General features: G+C 41.2%; 1 protein-coding gene across 3 annotated transcripts in view; it reads right to left on the bottom strand.

The window, feature by feature from the left end:
- nacc2 (NACC family member 2) overlaps positions 1 to 14,573 on the bottom strand; it is a 46,347-nt gene that overhangs the window by 8,277 nt on the left and 23,497 nt on the right. For 2 of the 3 annotated variants that reach the window (XM_077586193.1, XM_077586192.1), the window contains 5 exons: positions 6,404 to 6,572; positions 4,805 to 5,569; positions 3,206 to 3,382; positions 1,096 to 1,201; positions 833 to 930 (listed from right to left, as the gene is read on the bottom strand). In XM_077586193.1, the coding sequence (XP_077442319.1) occupies positions 833 to 930; positions 1,096 to 1,201; positions 3,206 to 3,382; positions 4,805 to 5,569; positions 6,404 to 6,515 (1,258 nt within the window). In that variant the 5' untranslated portion in view covers positions 6,516 to 6,572. Of the gene's footprint in view, positions 1 to 832; positions 931 to 1,095; positions 1,202 to 3,205; positions 3,383 to 4,804; positions 5,570 to 6,403; positions 6,573 to 9,294; positions 9,815 to 14,573 lie in introns of those variants that run through there. The other variant, XM_077586194.1, reaches the window with a different exon arrangement.

The following is a 14,573-nucleotide window of genomic DNA, read 5'->3' as shown; positions in this document are numbered from 1 at the left end:
CTCACCACAAATTGCAAAAATCCACTTTATCCCCACCCCAAGAAGTTCTATAACTGCCTATTGATGCCACAAGATGACTGCAAAACAATACCTTTATTTAAATGGACGCTCGCAGCAAAGAACCACACTTCTGGAGCGAACATGATGTTTACGCAATTACGTTGTCCACACATCGCAGTCCGAACGGGATATTCCAATCGAGCATAATGACACGTAAACGAGAGTAACTCGGACCGCCACGCATGTAAACGTGTTACCTCGATTGTTTCAGAAACCGGAATTCTGATCTTAACCCGAATATTGACTGCATGTAAACGTAGTCACTGTAGTTCATGCCTCCCTAAAAGATTTATAATTAAGAGATGCCACAGTGACAAGGCACGTCTTTTCTGTTAGACAGGGCTATGGCCTGAGCACAAAGACAGCAAATTAGAGTTTTCTATTCATCTATCCATCCATAGTAAATAATACTGTATATTACACATTTAAACTAATTAATAAACAACAAAATAACCCTAAGTCTATTAATATTTCTTACATGTTGCTCTTGATGATAACAATCCATATAAAAAGACAGAAATGGGAAAAGTATAAAATTTTTACTTAATTAGAAAGTCAAATAAATTTCATATTAGGAATAAATTTATTAATGGCACATTTAATAACGCTTTCCATAATTTTCATCTTATTGACTTTTGATGAGGGCACAATGGTTGGAAAGTAGTACAATAAAATGTAATTGTTATTATCATAGCCCTTTTGTGTGACATTAAGAACTAGATAAATTCACATAGGTTGATGTGAGTAGTATATTTTTGTAACAAAGACTCACGTTTGACAGCATTGAGGACCCTGCTGTCCAAGGGTTTCCTGCTAGGGTCACTGGTGGAGGAGCGTATACCAGTCCCACAACTGTTAGCGAGAGTGTTTCTGCAATGCACCACAGTCGCCACCATGAGGCACAGTCAAACAGACAATGACAGTCCAAATGTATTGCACAATGCGGACACAGATGGCGTGTGAAAGTGTGCTTTTGTGTGCGCTTGCGTGAGACTTTTGCAAGACACAAAAGAATTGATCACAAAGCAGCCTTACCGATCAAAGAACGTCGCTAAAAGACGACGCAGTAAGACCTTGTGTTTGATTCCAGCGCAAAGATGACAGTTCATCAGCTGACCTCGAGTCATGAACACCTGTGTACCTGTGCGGGAGGAACAAAAACGTCAAAATATGTAAAAACATGTCATTTCAAGTGTTGTGTTTTCTCTTATGTCAAGCGATTCTTCTGTCTGAGGTGCAATTCACTGTGTTGCATTTAATGAGTGTGATTGCAGACCTCACAAAAAACATTTTTATGCTTTTGTACTTGAAAGCGTAAACCCGCTGATGTGAACCGCTTACACTAAACAACATGGCTGCCAACAGAGAGGAGCTAGTCTACAAAAGTACGGTCAGTGATTTCTTTACCCCCTCTCAAGTATTTTATTTTTCAAAAAAGCACTCAGGAGTTTTAGAGTGATTTGTGGCCTCCATGTCATTAATATTTTTGACGAGGTCGCCTTGCTTTATTTACCTGTACAACTATAAATGAGAAAAACAGTGAGCAAGATGCAAAATATAATCACCAGCCAAGTAATGGAGTGTTGAAAATTAACATGATCAAAAAATATATTACATTCTAATCAGGTGTTGTCAAAGAAAATTCCAGTTAAGGTCGTACCACCCAGCCCTAGGTAACACCGTTATTGTTTGCTAACACTAGTCAACACTTTTGTGGTAATGCTAACACTAGTCAACACTTTTGTGGTAATGCTAACACTAGTCAACACTTTTGTGGTAATGCTAACACTAGTAAACACTTTTGTGGTAATGCTAACACTAGTAAACACTTTTGTGGTAACATCACACCACCTCCTTACAAAAAACCAAAACAAAACACAAAGGCCACAAACTCAATGAGATGAAATACTGCATGTTCAACTTCCCAAGTTTTTGTCGTCGCAGTCGGGGCAAATTTTATTCTGAAAACGTTAGTCAGGTTATAAAGTGTACGATCGATTTTGAAGGTATTATTGAATGCTTGTAGGCTGCTAACTTCCTGTTCTATAGCTAGCTATTTTCCAGCTTGACAGGAGCTCTGTGATAGGTGTTTTGAGTCCATCTGTCTGTGATATAAGTGAAGATGTAGTATGCTAATGTTTGCTTTTTATACGTATTACCAGCTATCTGCACTGTCCCATTTAATTGACAATAAAAGGCAAGTTAATCCACCACTTTTCTCAAATTACATGGCGGTTTGTCACACAGGAAACAATGTCAGTCAAGTTGAAAATTCTTCATGGTCATGCGTACATGAGCTTTTAATCATGACTGAACAAATAGCCAAGAGCATGTTCATGTTATAAATATGATTAGCTGTGAAGGCTTCACAACTGAATGTGGGTCAAACGCTTATATCACTTATTTTGAAGGTTTAGACTTTTCCGTTTATCGCGCTAGCCTGCTAGTTACGGTAACTTTTTGTGATCAAATGACTTTAATTCCAATATTTTGTGACAGGTGTCCACCCTTTGAGTCCATCTGATTGTGAAGTTTGATAAAAAAAAAAAAAAAAAGAGGCCTGGCGTGATGATGCATACTGCTACTGCTAGCTTCTCACTCTAGCCAATAACTAGCGAGGTGACTGAATCAAACTCTCAGCGGGAGACGATATTGGCGCGTTATCATGAATCCCACTTAGGTTCTAGGCAGAACACATCCCACTGCGATATGACTGGCTACTGCATCCAACGAGATATACCCTGCACCATGCAGGCAGGAAGGGACGGCTTTGCAGATTAAACAAGATGACCATTCCAAATAAGCATTACATTTCTACAAAATAAAAACAATCAAGTGTTTTAGTGTCAGTGGGATTGATATTAATGCCGCTGCACTGACGTCTGCCATACTGCCATTCACGCCTTGATGCAATAGGGCTCATCCTACAGTATATTGCAGTGGGACATGTACTGCCTAGAAGTGGGATTCATAATAACGTGCAATTGAGTTCTCTTTGACAAAAGAGAGTAGTGAATAAAGATGCAGACTGCTTACAATAGCTAGCACAAATGCACAAGCCACCAACAGACTAGCTAACATATGCTTGTCACTCGCAATACCACGTTGGGCCAGTTAGCATGCTCATGTGTGCCACAGTACCTACCAGCAACCAGTTCCAACTTCTCCCCAGGGTCTCCCTCGGTGTAGAGCTTGGGGTGACATCGGTAGCCAATCTGGCTGATGAGGCTGGCGGGTAGTGCCACCAGGTCCCGACGGATCAGCACACAGTTGCGGTTCTCCAAGGCCAGCGGAACACCCGCCATCTCGGGCTTGTCTGGCACTGAAGAAGAGTGACAGTCTCAGGTAAGTTTAAAGTTAGACATTACTGATGTTTTTCCAAGATATGCTGCGGACATGATTTATGTAAGGTTAAATAATCCAATAAAAACATGCCTGGACAAGCAGCAAGTACTGCGACCGGCGACCGCGCTCCCCAAAAAAACTCTGACATTTGTGGTTACGTCGACCTCTAGTGTTTCTGCAAGTCATGCTGAGTTTTACTTTGAAATTTGGCCAGACATCAAATGAATTTCCTCTGTCGGGCACGAGCCAAAGTCAGCGGGAGAAAAAATACTGCACTTAGCCAAAGCCCACACAGACTGTATACTAATGAAGGTGTCTTATTAGCCACTGATGGATGACACACTAGCTGAGCCTCCGGGACTACAGTGAGGCTAACTAGGGCTAAAACCTAGATGACAGTGGATGCCAAACAGCTAGAGACATTTGGACAGCAAAGAGTGGCAATCAAGTAGGTTTCTATGCTTAGTCTCAAGCTTCAACATTGGTAACAATAAGAGAGAGAAGCTTCAACCCTGCTAATGGTTAAATGAAACTGGGATTGTTAACTATGTTGACACGTGAGAATGTGGACATCTGTTAGCATTATGGTGCCTCTATTAACAAACGTATCACCTTAAACTTTGACTATTTTGAAAAGGGCAATATCAATAAAGGGAATGGGCCTGGCAGATTAATCATCCAGCCTACTATACAGGTCAATATTAGGCCATAATAATAATCTGTCATAATTTTGCTGTCAAATCGCTGGTACAAGTTTATAGGTTTTTTTTATGAGACACTAAAGACCGTTTAGAAGGTATGGGCAGAAAGTAAGGAATTAAAAAGATGTAAAAAATCCGTGACTGGGGGTTGCGGACCACTCACTACCTTAGGTTGTACCCACTATATACAATGCTTGTTGCTTGCAGTTTTCAGACATTAGGTGAAGTTTGTTATTTTTCTTAATTATAATTTTTTTTACGGGCACTGTCAGAATGGCTACCGGCTCACTGAAAGAGCCTTGAGCAAAGGTAATAGTGGATACAAAGAAGTTAACAGCTAAATACAGCTAAGAATATTGGTCATCGGACCATTAACAGGAACATTAAAATAACTAGTCTACGTGTGAGTGCCTGGGTGTGAGCTGTGACCGACAGCAGCTATCCCGTGGGTGTGCTTGTTGTGTTTTCTTGTTATCAGAGTGTTCAAGTAACAAATCAGCCACTGTGGCGCTCCTTATGCAAAGGAATTACAGTAAGTAAACTGTATAAACTCAATACAAACAAATGATCACTTAAAAAAAAAAAAAAAAAAAAAGATACAGTGGTGGTGCAAACCATGACCCGGTGATCACCAGTAAAAAATAAATAAATAAATAAATACCGGTAGCTCCCTTCTTGGAAGAGGTAACAATACTCACTGCCATAGGGGTTGCCTGGACGTGCATAGAGGTGACTGAAGCTGTCCTCCGCTATTCCATCATAGGGCTCTTCCTCAAACTCCTCGTCCTCGTTCTGGTACGACGTGGGACTGTCGGTCGTGGGCAAACTGGATTCTCCTGGACTTGAACGCTCGCCTGTCACACCGCCCCCTCCCCCACCTCCCCCGACGCCCAGAAGGTGGTAAGGGGGCACGCCGGGGATGGTGGTACCTCCAGCCGTGGTGTAGAACAGCGAACTGGCCCTTGCTAGCCGGCTGCCCAATTCAGAGGAGGAGATTTTGCCTTGCGTGGTTGCGATGGTGAGCGGCGTGGGCTCGCCACCCTCTAATTTAATCTTGCGCGGCGGCATGAGTAGCGACGGCGACCAGCCCGGGTTCGCCAGGAGAGCGGCCACCGCCAGGCCGTTACCGTTGTTGCACGGACTCTGTGGTTCCGAACCCGTCTCCTCCAAGGTGCCGGCCGTCTGTGAATCGCAGTGCGGCGAGTTGGCCTTGAACATCAGGTCCATGCCGCGCTCCACGATGTGCTGGATCTGCAGGTAGCCCGCCGTGTACATGACCACCAGCTGCTCACTCGCCGCCATGGTCAGCTTACCCGTATAGCAAAAGGAGAGGATCTGCTCAAAGCATGCCGGCGTGACCGAGGAGGGCAACTCGAACTGGGTTTTGGTGGACGTGCTGAAGAGGTCGCGGAAGTACAGGCTGCTGGCAGCCAACACTGCCCGGTGGGCTTTGAACGCCTGGCCTGGAATTCATAAACAATACAGAAGACAAGATCAGGCTGGCAATTTTGTAATAAACATGCTTTTTGTTTGTATTACAGGACTATTTTTCAAGAATAAATAAATAAATAAATAAATAAATAAATAAATATATATATATGTAATGAAGGGGGGCGGGTTAGGGTTAGGGTTAGGTAATGTGAGAATAAAATTGCATTTGTTCACAAAGTAGTGTTCTAACAAATGTAGCAAAATTGCAATTTAAAAATGAAAATCTATCATATTACAAGAATAAAGCTGTATTCCTTTACAAAAATAATTGTAATAATTAATAATAATAATAAAAGAAAGTCTGAGAGTATTAAAAATAGTCATGAAGTTATTAGTGGCTTTTTTTTGTAAAATGAAATGTTACCAAAAAACATTTTTAATTAGAAAAGACAATATTAATTGCAAAAAACAAAAGCAGTCAAATTGCAATTTAAAAAATCATCTTACCAGAATAAAATTGTGTTCCTTTACAAAAATATTGGTAATAAGTAACAAGAAATCCTGAAACTATTAAACATAATCATGAAGTCATAACAAGTGTGGCATTTTTTTTGTAAAATGAAATATTACCAAAAAAAACACTTTTAATTAGAAAAGACAATATTAAGAGCTAGAAACAAAAATAAAGGAAAGCTGCATTTTATTCCAAAAAAGTCCAAGTTACAAGAACAAAAAATAAATAAAATTTGGTCTATCGTATGCAAGCGTTTGAGGCAAAATGGAGAGCAATGCTGTACATATATGCTGTTGATTCATTAAAAACAAACAAAACGTTACTTCTGCTTAAATGTTCTCACTAAAAGCACCTTTGACCAGGATGGAGACATCGCAGTAGTGTCCCAACAAACGCTGCTCGTTCAGGGAGCCCAACACCGTGGCTCCGAAGTTCGGAATCTCCACGTGGAGCAGCTGAGACATATTTGGACCAGGAGACTTCTGCTATGGACCGCAGAACGTGCCAGTGAAGGGAGGAATCTGTAAACAAACAAAATAAACATAAGGAGCACTGCAGTTGACTGGGGACCAGTCAAGGGTGTACTCTGCCTGGAATAGGATCCAGCTCATTTGCGACTATCATGAGTGCAAGCGCTTGAGAAAATACATATACATATAAGGTGCATGAAGTAATGAGAAAAGTGTTGTGAAAGAGAGATGGCTATGCAAACGTGTCTGGCTGAGAGAGGCAAGGCCGCAAACGACAAAAGGAGGGCTGAAGTCAGTCCACTAAATATAAACAGAGCTGAGCTGTGTGTATATGAGGCCAATGTCAAATGCGTTACTGTATACGACGCTTGAACTTTGAGACAGTGTGGCCTCATTCCATCCACTGCTCTTCGTGGCGTAACCGCACAGCATCATGACCATACATTTATTGGAAATTTGCCACTGGGAGTATTGGAAAGTGATCTGTTCCAGGGTCACACAGTTGCCATACAAATAATCGGGAATCTCCTGCTAAAAAGTAAGACGCTAATTGGTGTTGAGGAAGTACTGTATGTTGAAGTGATATCTTTGCATGTCAGTAATGAGCTAAGTTGAGCCTAGGTTGTGAGTTTAAGTTATACCTAGAATTTGTGTCACATGCACATTTCCAGTGCATTTTCTTTTAAAATCATAATCTGTAAGCCATGTATTTGTAAGATGTGTTTGAAATCATATAAAACCGTTTTGAAATCATAGTTTGTGACATATTGATAGTTAACTCAAAAGCCTGGGGCCAGCAGATTATTTTATAAAGCCTGCTAAATCAAATCATGTGCATCTGCTTGATGTTCCTATGATGCTAAACAAATTTACCAAAATAGCAAGTTACCTTTACTTTTAATACCAGTGTGACATTGCAAGCATTTGTTTTTGTTACTAACTCCCTGCGTAAAATAAAACACTACAATTATTTTCCTTGACTTCTGATGTCAAAACTGGTTTTCTTTCTAGGCACCTTTTTACAAAGTTTTTTTTTTTAAGGTGCATGTCAGACGCACATTTCTTCCAAAATGTATTTTTCTAAATTGTACCATCTTTTTAGACATTCTGATTCAGAAATACAATTGGAACTTGGATTTGGAGAGCGACTTTCCTTCAAAATTTGTCACATTTCAAATTAACTGTAATTATGTACAGTATATATAATATAAGCCACGCTACCTAAATTTGAGGAATACTCGAGTTTGTTACATATATAAGCCACACCCGACTGTAAGCCGCAGGTGTTTTAATGTTACCACACCTGGTTCCCGCTACTTTCTTTTCCATAATGAGGTCGCAAATTGTCTCGCTCTCGTTCTGTCTCTCCTACTGTATTTGGGCTCACTTGGTTTGCTTTGCTCTGCCTGACGCTCTTGCGCTTCCTTTGTAGTGCGCCCCCTTGTGATCTGATGGATAAGCCGCACCTTTGTATTAGCCCGCAGGGTCGAATGCAAGTGAAAAAACGTAGCGGCTTGTAGTCCAAAAATTAATGCAGGCTGTCACTCGGTAGTTTTGTGCAACTTGAGGCAAAAGTTTCTGCAAATTGACCACATTTCTACTATATTTATTCCACTACATCTGTGAGCTATGTTAAGAGCTTCAGTGTCATACATGACCACGAATTAAACTTGGAAGAGTTGCCTGATGCATGGCTTATTTATTTATTTTTTCAAAACGTGAGCAGATTTCCACTGTATTTATTAAATCTTGCAATTTGCAAGATGAGGCAAGGTCTTTATTGTCATGCATGGCAATGATTTAAACTGGGAAGACTTGCGTGACTTTAGGTTTATTTTTCTAAAAAATTATGATATTACACTATTCATTTATTACATGTTAGGCAATATGAACTCAAAAGTTTAGTAGAATTTTTGGGGGAAATTGACCACGACTACTGTATTTATGGATTGCATCTCAGAAGATATGCCAAGATCTTTGTTGTTACATACAAGCGCAGGTTAATTCTTCCAATAATTGACCACATTTCCACAATATTTATTTTTTCCCACATTTTGCCAGACACACTCAGCTGTTGAACAATATTGTTGTTAACCATGAACACAGTTTAAACTTTAAAAGTTCTGTACGACTTAATGCATATTTTTCCCCAAAGATTGCCACATTACCACTGGATTCACGTATTCCCTATTGCAAGATATGGTATTTATCGTCTTCGCCCACTGTTTTAACATTCATGATTTTTGCACAAAGTTGTTTTCCTTCAAAAGATTTAGGTAGAATAGTACAATGTAGAGTACAGCATGTTCGCCTTCTACATATCCACTTGAACACTTAATTTATGGCTCCTTGTCCGGCGCGTTCCCAATGCACATTCTTCACACACTTTCCCCACATGAACTTTGAAGCCCCCCCAACATCCCCACATTTATATATTTTTATATATATATATATATATATATATATATATATATATATATATATATATATATATATATATATAAACACACACAGCAGTTTCATTATTGAGCAATGCTGCAGAGCTGTTTCCAGGAATACAAACTGAAAAAAAAAAAAATGTCACCGCCTCTCTCACGTACTCCCTCTCTTTCCCACTTCATGCACACACACTCACATGCACTCTGCCTTACTTACATAAAAGTATGCATGCCTAAACACACACACACACACGCAAACACACTCACTCACACTCTGCCAGTGCAGGCTGCATAGGGAAATGAGTGTGTATCCTGGCACGTAAGCACCTACTCACCTGGGGAAAGCAGCACATAACCGTGTCATGCACTAATGCAGAAAAACGTGCTCAGACAGTCTTCGCAGCCGACGTACAGACAAAGCGGCGGCAAGCTGGCTGACTGGTTGGCAGTGGTGAGGTCCCAAAAGCGGAGTTTGACATGCACTCTTTAAAGTGTCATCCCTAGTAAATCCCCCTCAAAAAGACAGGACTCTCCTTTGCTCTGCGGCATGACTGACTTTTCCGTCTCCTATCCGTCTTCTATGTCGGTATTCCATTCCTTGCTGTAAAGACTCCCCCTGTCTGCCTGTCATGATCTCTCCGCCGCTCTCCCATCTCTCCGTCCTCCTCCCCAGGCTCAGATTCAACAAGTGCCAGTGCAGAATGAGAGACAGTGAGAATGCGTGATAGAGCGAGAGAGAGCAGCGTGAATCAACGATGAAAGGAGTGGGAGGCTCACTTGTGTGTGTGTGTGTGCGTGTCGGATCAATGCAGTATCTATACGTCGCAGGGAGTGGGAGGGAGAGAGACAAAAAAACAGGCTACAGTTACAGACGGAGTCAGAAAGTGGGCAGAGCTGGAGAGAGAGTCGAGATGGAGGGGGTGGGTAGGAAGGGGATAGGCTGGGGAAAGAGGGGGGGGGGGTCACTGAGACAGACGGAGAAAGTCATTTGAGGACAGTACGAGCAGAGAAAGACAATTAGGTTGAGGCAAGTTGCGCCGCTCAGCCCCTGGACGAAGCGGCGTCGATCCGCATGGGATCATTCACATGACTGCTCACGTAAGAGGGCTATAAGTTACCGTGGCGAAGCTATAGCCACAGTTCTTTCCTGTCAACAGCGAGAAAACCGAGCACTCTATCAATCACGGTAGAGGGGTCTTATGATTCATTTAATGGCCATGCTCATAACTCAAAACACTCATATCTCAAATTAATCAATCAACTAAAGAGAATTTAAGAATTTTGTGTAATTCAGTGGGCATTGGGTTGATCTTTCTGGTGTGCATGCCTTGGCCACTAGGGGGCAGTGTGATCTTCATGTACATTTGATGATAAAACACAGAAGCCCAAGTAAGCTGCAATAACATTGATGTGTTTTTGGCAGAAGATAAAGAATCCAGATATGACTGAGTATTGTATACTCTGTCGCCATGCGTTACTAAATGTTTATGACTGCTAGTTTAGTCCGGCTGTCTTGCATTGTCTGTTACTATTTAGCGAGCGGACATTTGTCAAAAACAAAGGCCGTTAAAGTATCATGGCATAAGCCAATGAGTCCGAACCACTGTGCCGCTGTTCCCCATTACTGTAGTCACACTTACTACCGGTTTTAGGAAATACAGAGGAAGTACAGTATATGTTAATGCTGACAACAGTAGTGGTATACACATGGAGGCTTACCACAGACAGGGAGCCGAAAGGAAGGATGACTAAGATAAAAAGAGAATTGACTTTATGAGGCAAGATTAATCATCTGGACATCCAATGATGCAACTCCTGAAATCCCTGTTTGACACATGCACATCAGGAGAAAACATGCCACTTCTTACTTGCTTCACACTATCAATATTTAAGTTTTTGTTCCCCAACGTAGCCAAAACACATCATGGTAAATCTGATTGGAGTGTCTTGTCTTTGACAATATATTTATTTATTTATTTTAAGTTGGCTTGAGTAAGTGTTTTGTGCTGTACAGTGACTCATGCAGACCTTTCTAGCAAACACCTACACGCATACGCAGCAAAAACTGTCAACAAGCTTGAATTTCTGCACAAATTTTGACATGATTACCGCTATGTGTATGTTATTGCATGTTGCTCGAGCTCTCAATTTTCACTATAGGTTTGTCGCAAAGGGCAAGGTAAGAATATTACAAAGTAAAAGCTTTAAGAAGACCCTTTTACACTGCATTTTTAACTCCTTTTCCACAGTCAATACTCACACATACGGACAATTTAAGAGTCTTCAATTAACCTTCTGACAAGAAGGTTTTTGGAATGTGGGAGGAAGCCGGAATACCCACAGACAACCCGCACTCCACACGACATGGCTGGAGCCAAGATTCAAACCCAGGACCTCAGGAGTGTTAGGCAGGTGTTGTAAACATTACCTCACATGGCAATTTTTCCACTTCTGAAGCAGTATCCTGACTTAGTAGCAAAGCATACACAAAAAAAAAGAAGCCTTTTTTCTTGGTATTTGGTCAATTGTATGGAGTCGATTGTTGATGTCAAGTGTGTGAAGTTGCACACAGCCAATAACAGTCAAAGGGCTAAAGGGATTGCCAGTTTGAAAATGACATGGATTATTGAACTCAATCTCTATTACATCTAATAGTTTTTAGATTTTCACATTACCAGTGGTTAACATTTTGCTTTGTTTTTCTGTTTATTTTATTTATTTTTACATGTGCCCGATAAGAATGTTAAAATGTTACTTAAAACAGGTGCTAAGGGGTTAATGATGGGCATTGACCCTGCAACAGATTAACAATTCCTAACACTCAGTGTTCTATTGGTTTTAGGTTTTAATTTCCAAAGTAGCTAACTACTACTACTACTTTTCTTTTTTTCTTTTTTCAAACAGACGTGCCAGGTAAGAAAGTTAAAACAATCATTGAAGTGTTGATGATGATGGCCACAGTTTGACCTTGAACAGATGCAATGCAATGATCTTGTATGACTGGTGTTTTACTGTTTTTACAATTTGATATCAACAATGATTTATGATCTTATTTCTTACACTTGTGTGACAAATAAGAACATTAAATTAGGGTTAGGGAGGACGATGACCACAGTTGGATCCCGCAAATAGATTTAACTTAATTCTTAAGACTCATTGTTCCATCGGTTTAAATTTTTTTTTATTTTAAGAGTGATTAACTTTTTTTTTATATACTTGTGTGCCAGATAAGAATATAAGAACAGCCAGTAAAGGTTTGAGGATGGCCACAGTTTGGTTTGACTCAAAATTGATTTGTGATAAGACAAACTATTTGCGAGCATAAAAATGGTTTGCAAGTGTCTGGCAAACATCTTTGCAACCTTGAACGATCCATGACGGGAAAAAAACAACACTCGCTATGTGCGCACACCCTCGCAAGCCTCAAAGGGTTGAAGGTGGCCACAGTTCGACTCTGGGGCAGAATTCCTGACTCATTCACTTGTATATTTATGTATAGTATATTTCTATCTGTTTTCGTTTAGCAATAGAATATAGCTAAATTACATCATTATTCACAAATCAGTTTAAAACAGTGGGGGAAACAACTTTCTGCAACATGGCCTCGTTGATCTCTTATACTCTGCTGCCACCTGCTGGCCGTTTTTGTAACAACTACCAATGCTTCAAGCATTCTTTTCAGTTCAGAGGCTGCAAAGCCTTCTGCATGCTCTTGCATAAAAAAATAAACGTATACATACGTCTTTGGGAGCATGGTAATATTTAAAATAGACAATTTTATACATTTTTGGGAGCAAATGAGTTAAGAGATTTCCGATGAGTCGGGTGTTTTGGGTCAATGTTGATATTAACAGTGCTTACTGGTGACTTTTTTTCTTAACGTGAGCGCCAGACAAGACTTGTATAATGTTATTGGTTTATGATGCCACCTGCTTAATCTTGGAACTTTGACTTAGGTGTTGTGTTGTTCTTACAATTTCATTGTCAACTGTGATTTAGATTAGTGCTATTTATTTATTTATCCATGGGTGTGCCAGAGAGGAATGTTGAAATATTACTTAAAACAGTCAATAGGTTGATGGTGGCCACAGTTTGACCCAGGAAATGAATAATTCTATTTCAACTTTGTTTTTGTTTTTTTACATATGTGTGCACCAGATAAGAATGTTCAAATGTTACTTATAGCAGTTGATGGAGGGTTGATAGTTGCTACAGTCTGACCCTGCGAGAGATTTATTCTATTTCCTGTGGGAGAGAACATGTCAATGTAACAAACTGCTTTCGACTTTACCATTGGAATTCAAAAAGAGGAGAAAGTTGGACTCAACTTTACCTCCTCAGCTGTGGCAGGAATAACAAAAAACTGTTCTCTCACACACAAAAGCAGCAGCACTGACTGCAGCTTTAAAGAGCTTGGGCCCGCTGTGATATCTGCACTGCACATATAGGCTCACATGAGCGAGCAGGCACAAAAGGCAGGAGACGCAAATCCGCTAATACAATCAGACATATACAACACACACATACACACACACACACACACACACACACGCACACACACACACACACACACACACACACACACACACACACACACACACACACACACACACACACAAATATACACACTCCCCTCCTCCCTCACTGTGTTCTTTTATAGACTCAGTCACGTCATCTCCCTGTACACACTCAGGAATGCACACTCTTGTTTGTTGGTGTGTGTCGCCGTGAACCTGCTCGTCCATCCATCAGTTACCGTGACGATTGTCCTCATGTTACCCCCCCACCAGCCGAGTTCCACCCCTCCCCTCCCTCCCCTCCCTCGCTCCACTCTCCCTCCTCGCCTGCATAGCACGTAGCCGCTGTCTCGCTGCCAATTAATGCACAGAGGGCTGCATTGCAGTGAAGTTGGCGCGCGGTACGGAGTCTCCAGACATGCATGTTCGTGCCAGCCAAGTGAGAGAGAGAGAGGAGAAAGGAAGGCGGGGGGGTTAATGGAGGGGAGGGATGGAGAATATGTTGAGTCAGGCAGACAGGACCGGCCGAGTGTGCGCACATTCACACACAGCCGCATATTCACTGTAATATATGCAGGGAGTGAATAGCGGGGCACGTATGCATGCGCCAACATAAACTCCCCTCCCATCTGCATTAAATATAAATTCTGCACATGCCTGATAAAAAATAAAAAAGCACCCCCCCCTCCCCCGCCTTCTTTCGTGTCCTCATTTCCCGCCCCGCGTTTGCACCTCAAACTTTTCCCAGAGTTTTTTTTTTCTTCTTCTTCTTTCCCCTCTGTCGTGCCTCGCCATCTCGAGTTGCGGCAATGTCCTTCCTCCTTTAGATGGATTTTAATCAAGGATTTCGTACCTACGCACGGCGTCATTCTCTCAAGCAGCAGGTCCAGGCATATTTGAATAAAATCGAGACGAGGAGACAATCGCCCAGATGGTATCCACACACACACACGCGCGCGCACACATACATATACAGTACATGATGATTTTTAATAACTAACAAAAATACAACATTGGAACATAAAACAGTAGTTACAGGCTCATCTAGATGGAGGTGGTCTTTGTTTTATGATGGAGTTTTGTTCCTATGGCGGCTA

Source organism: Vanacampus margaritifer, chromosome 14, assembly GCF_051991255.1.
Source record: "Vanacampus margaritifer isolate UIUO_Vmar chromosome 14, RoL_Vmar_1.0, whole genome shotgun sequence".
In the NCBI taxonomy this organism is placed as follows: domain Eukaryota; kingdom Metazoa; phylum Chordata; class Actinopteri; order Syngnathiformes; family Syngnathidae; genus Vanacampus; species Vanacampus margaritifer.
The sequence above is the reverse complement of the archived record's forward strand: the minus strand, read 5'-3'. Positions and strand labels throughout refer to the sequence as shown.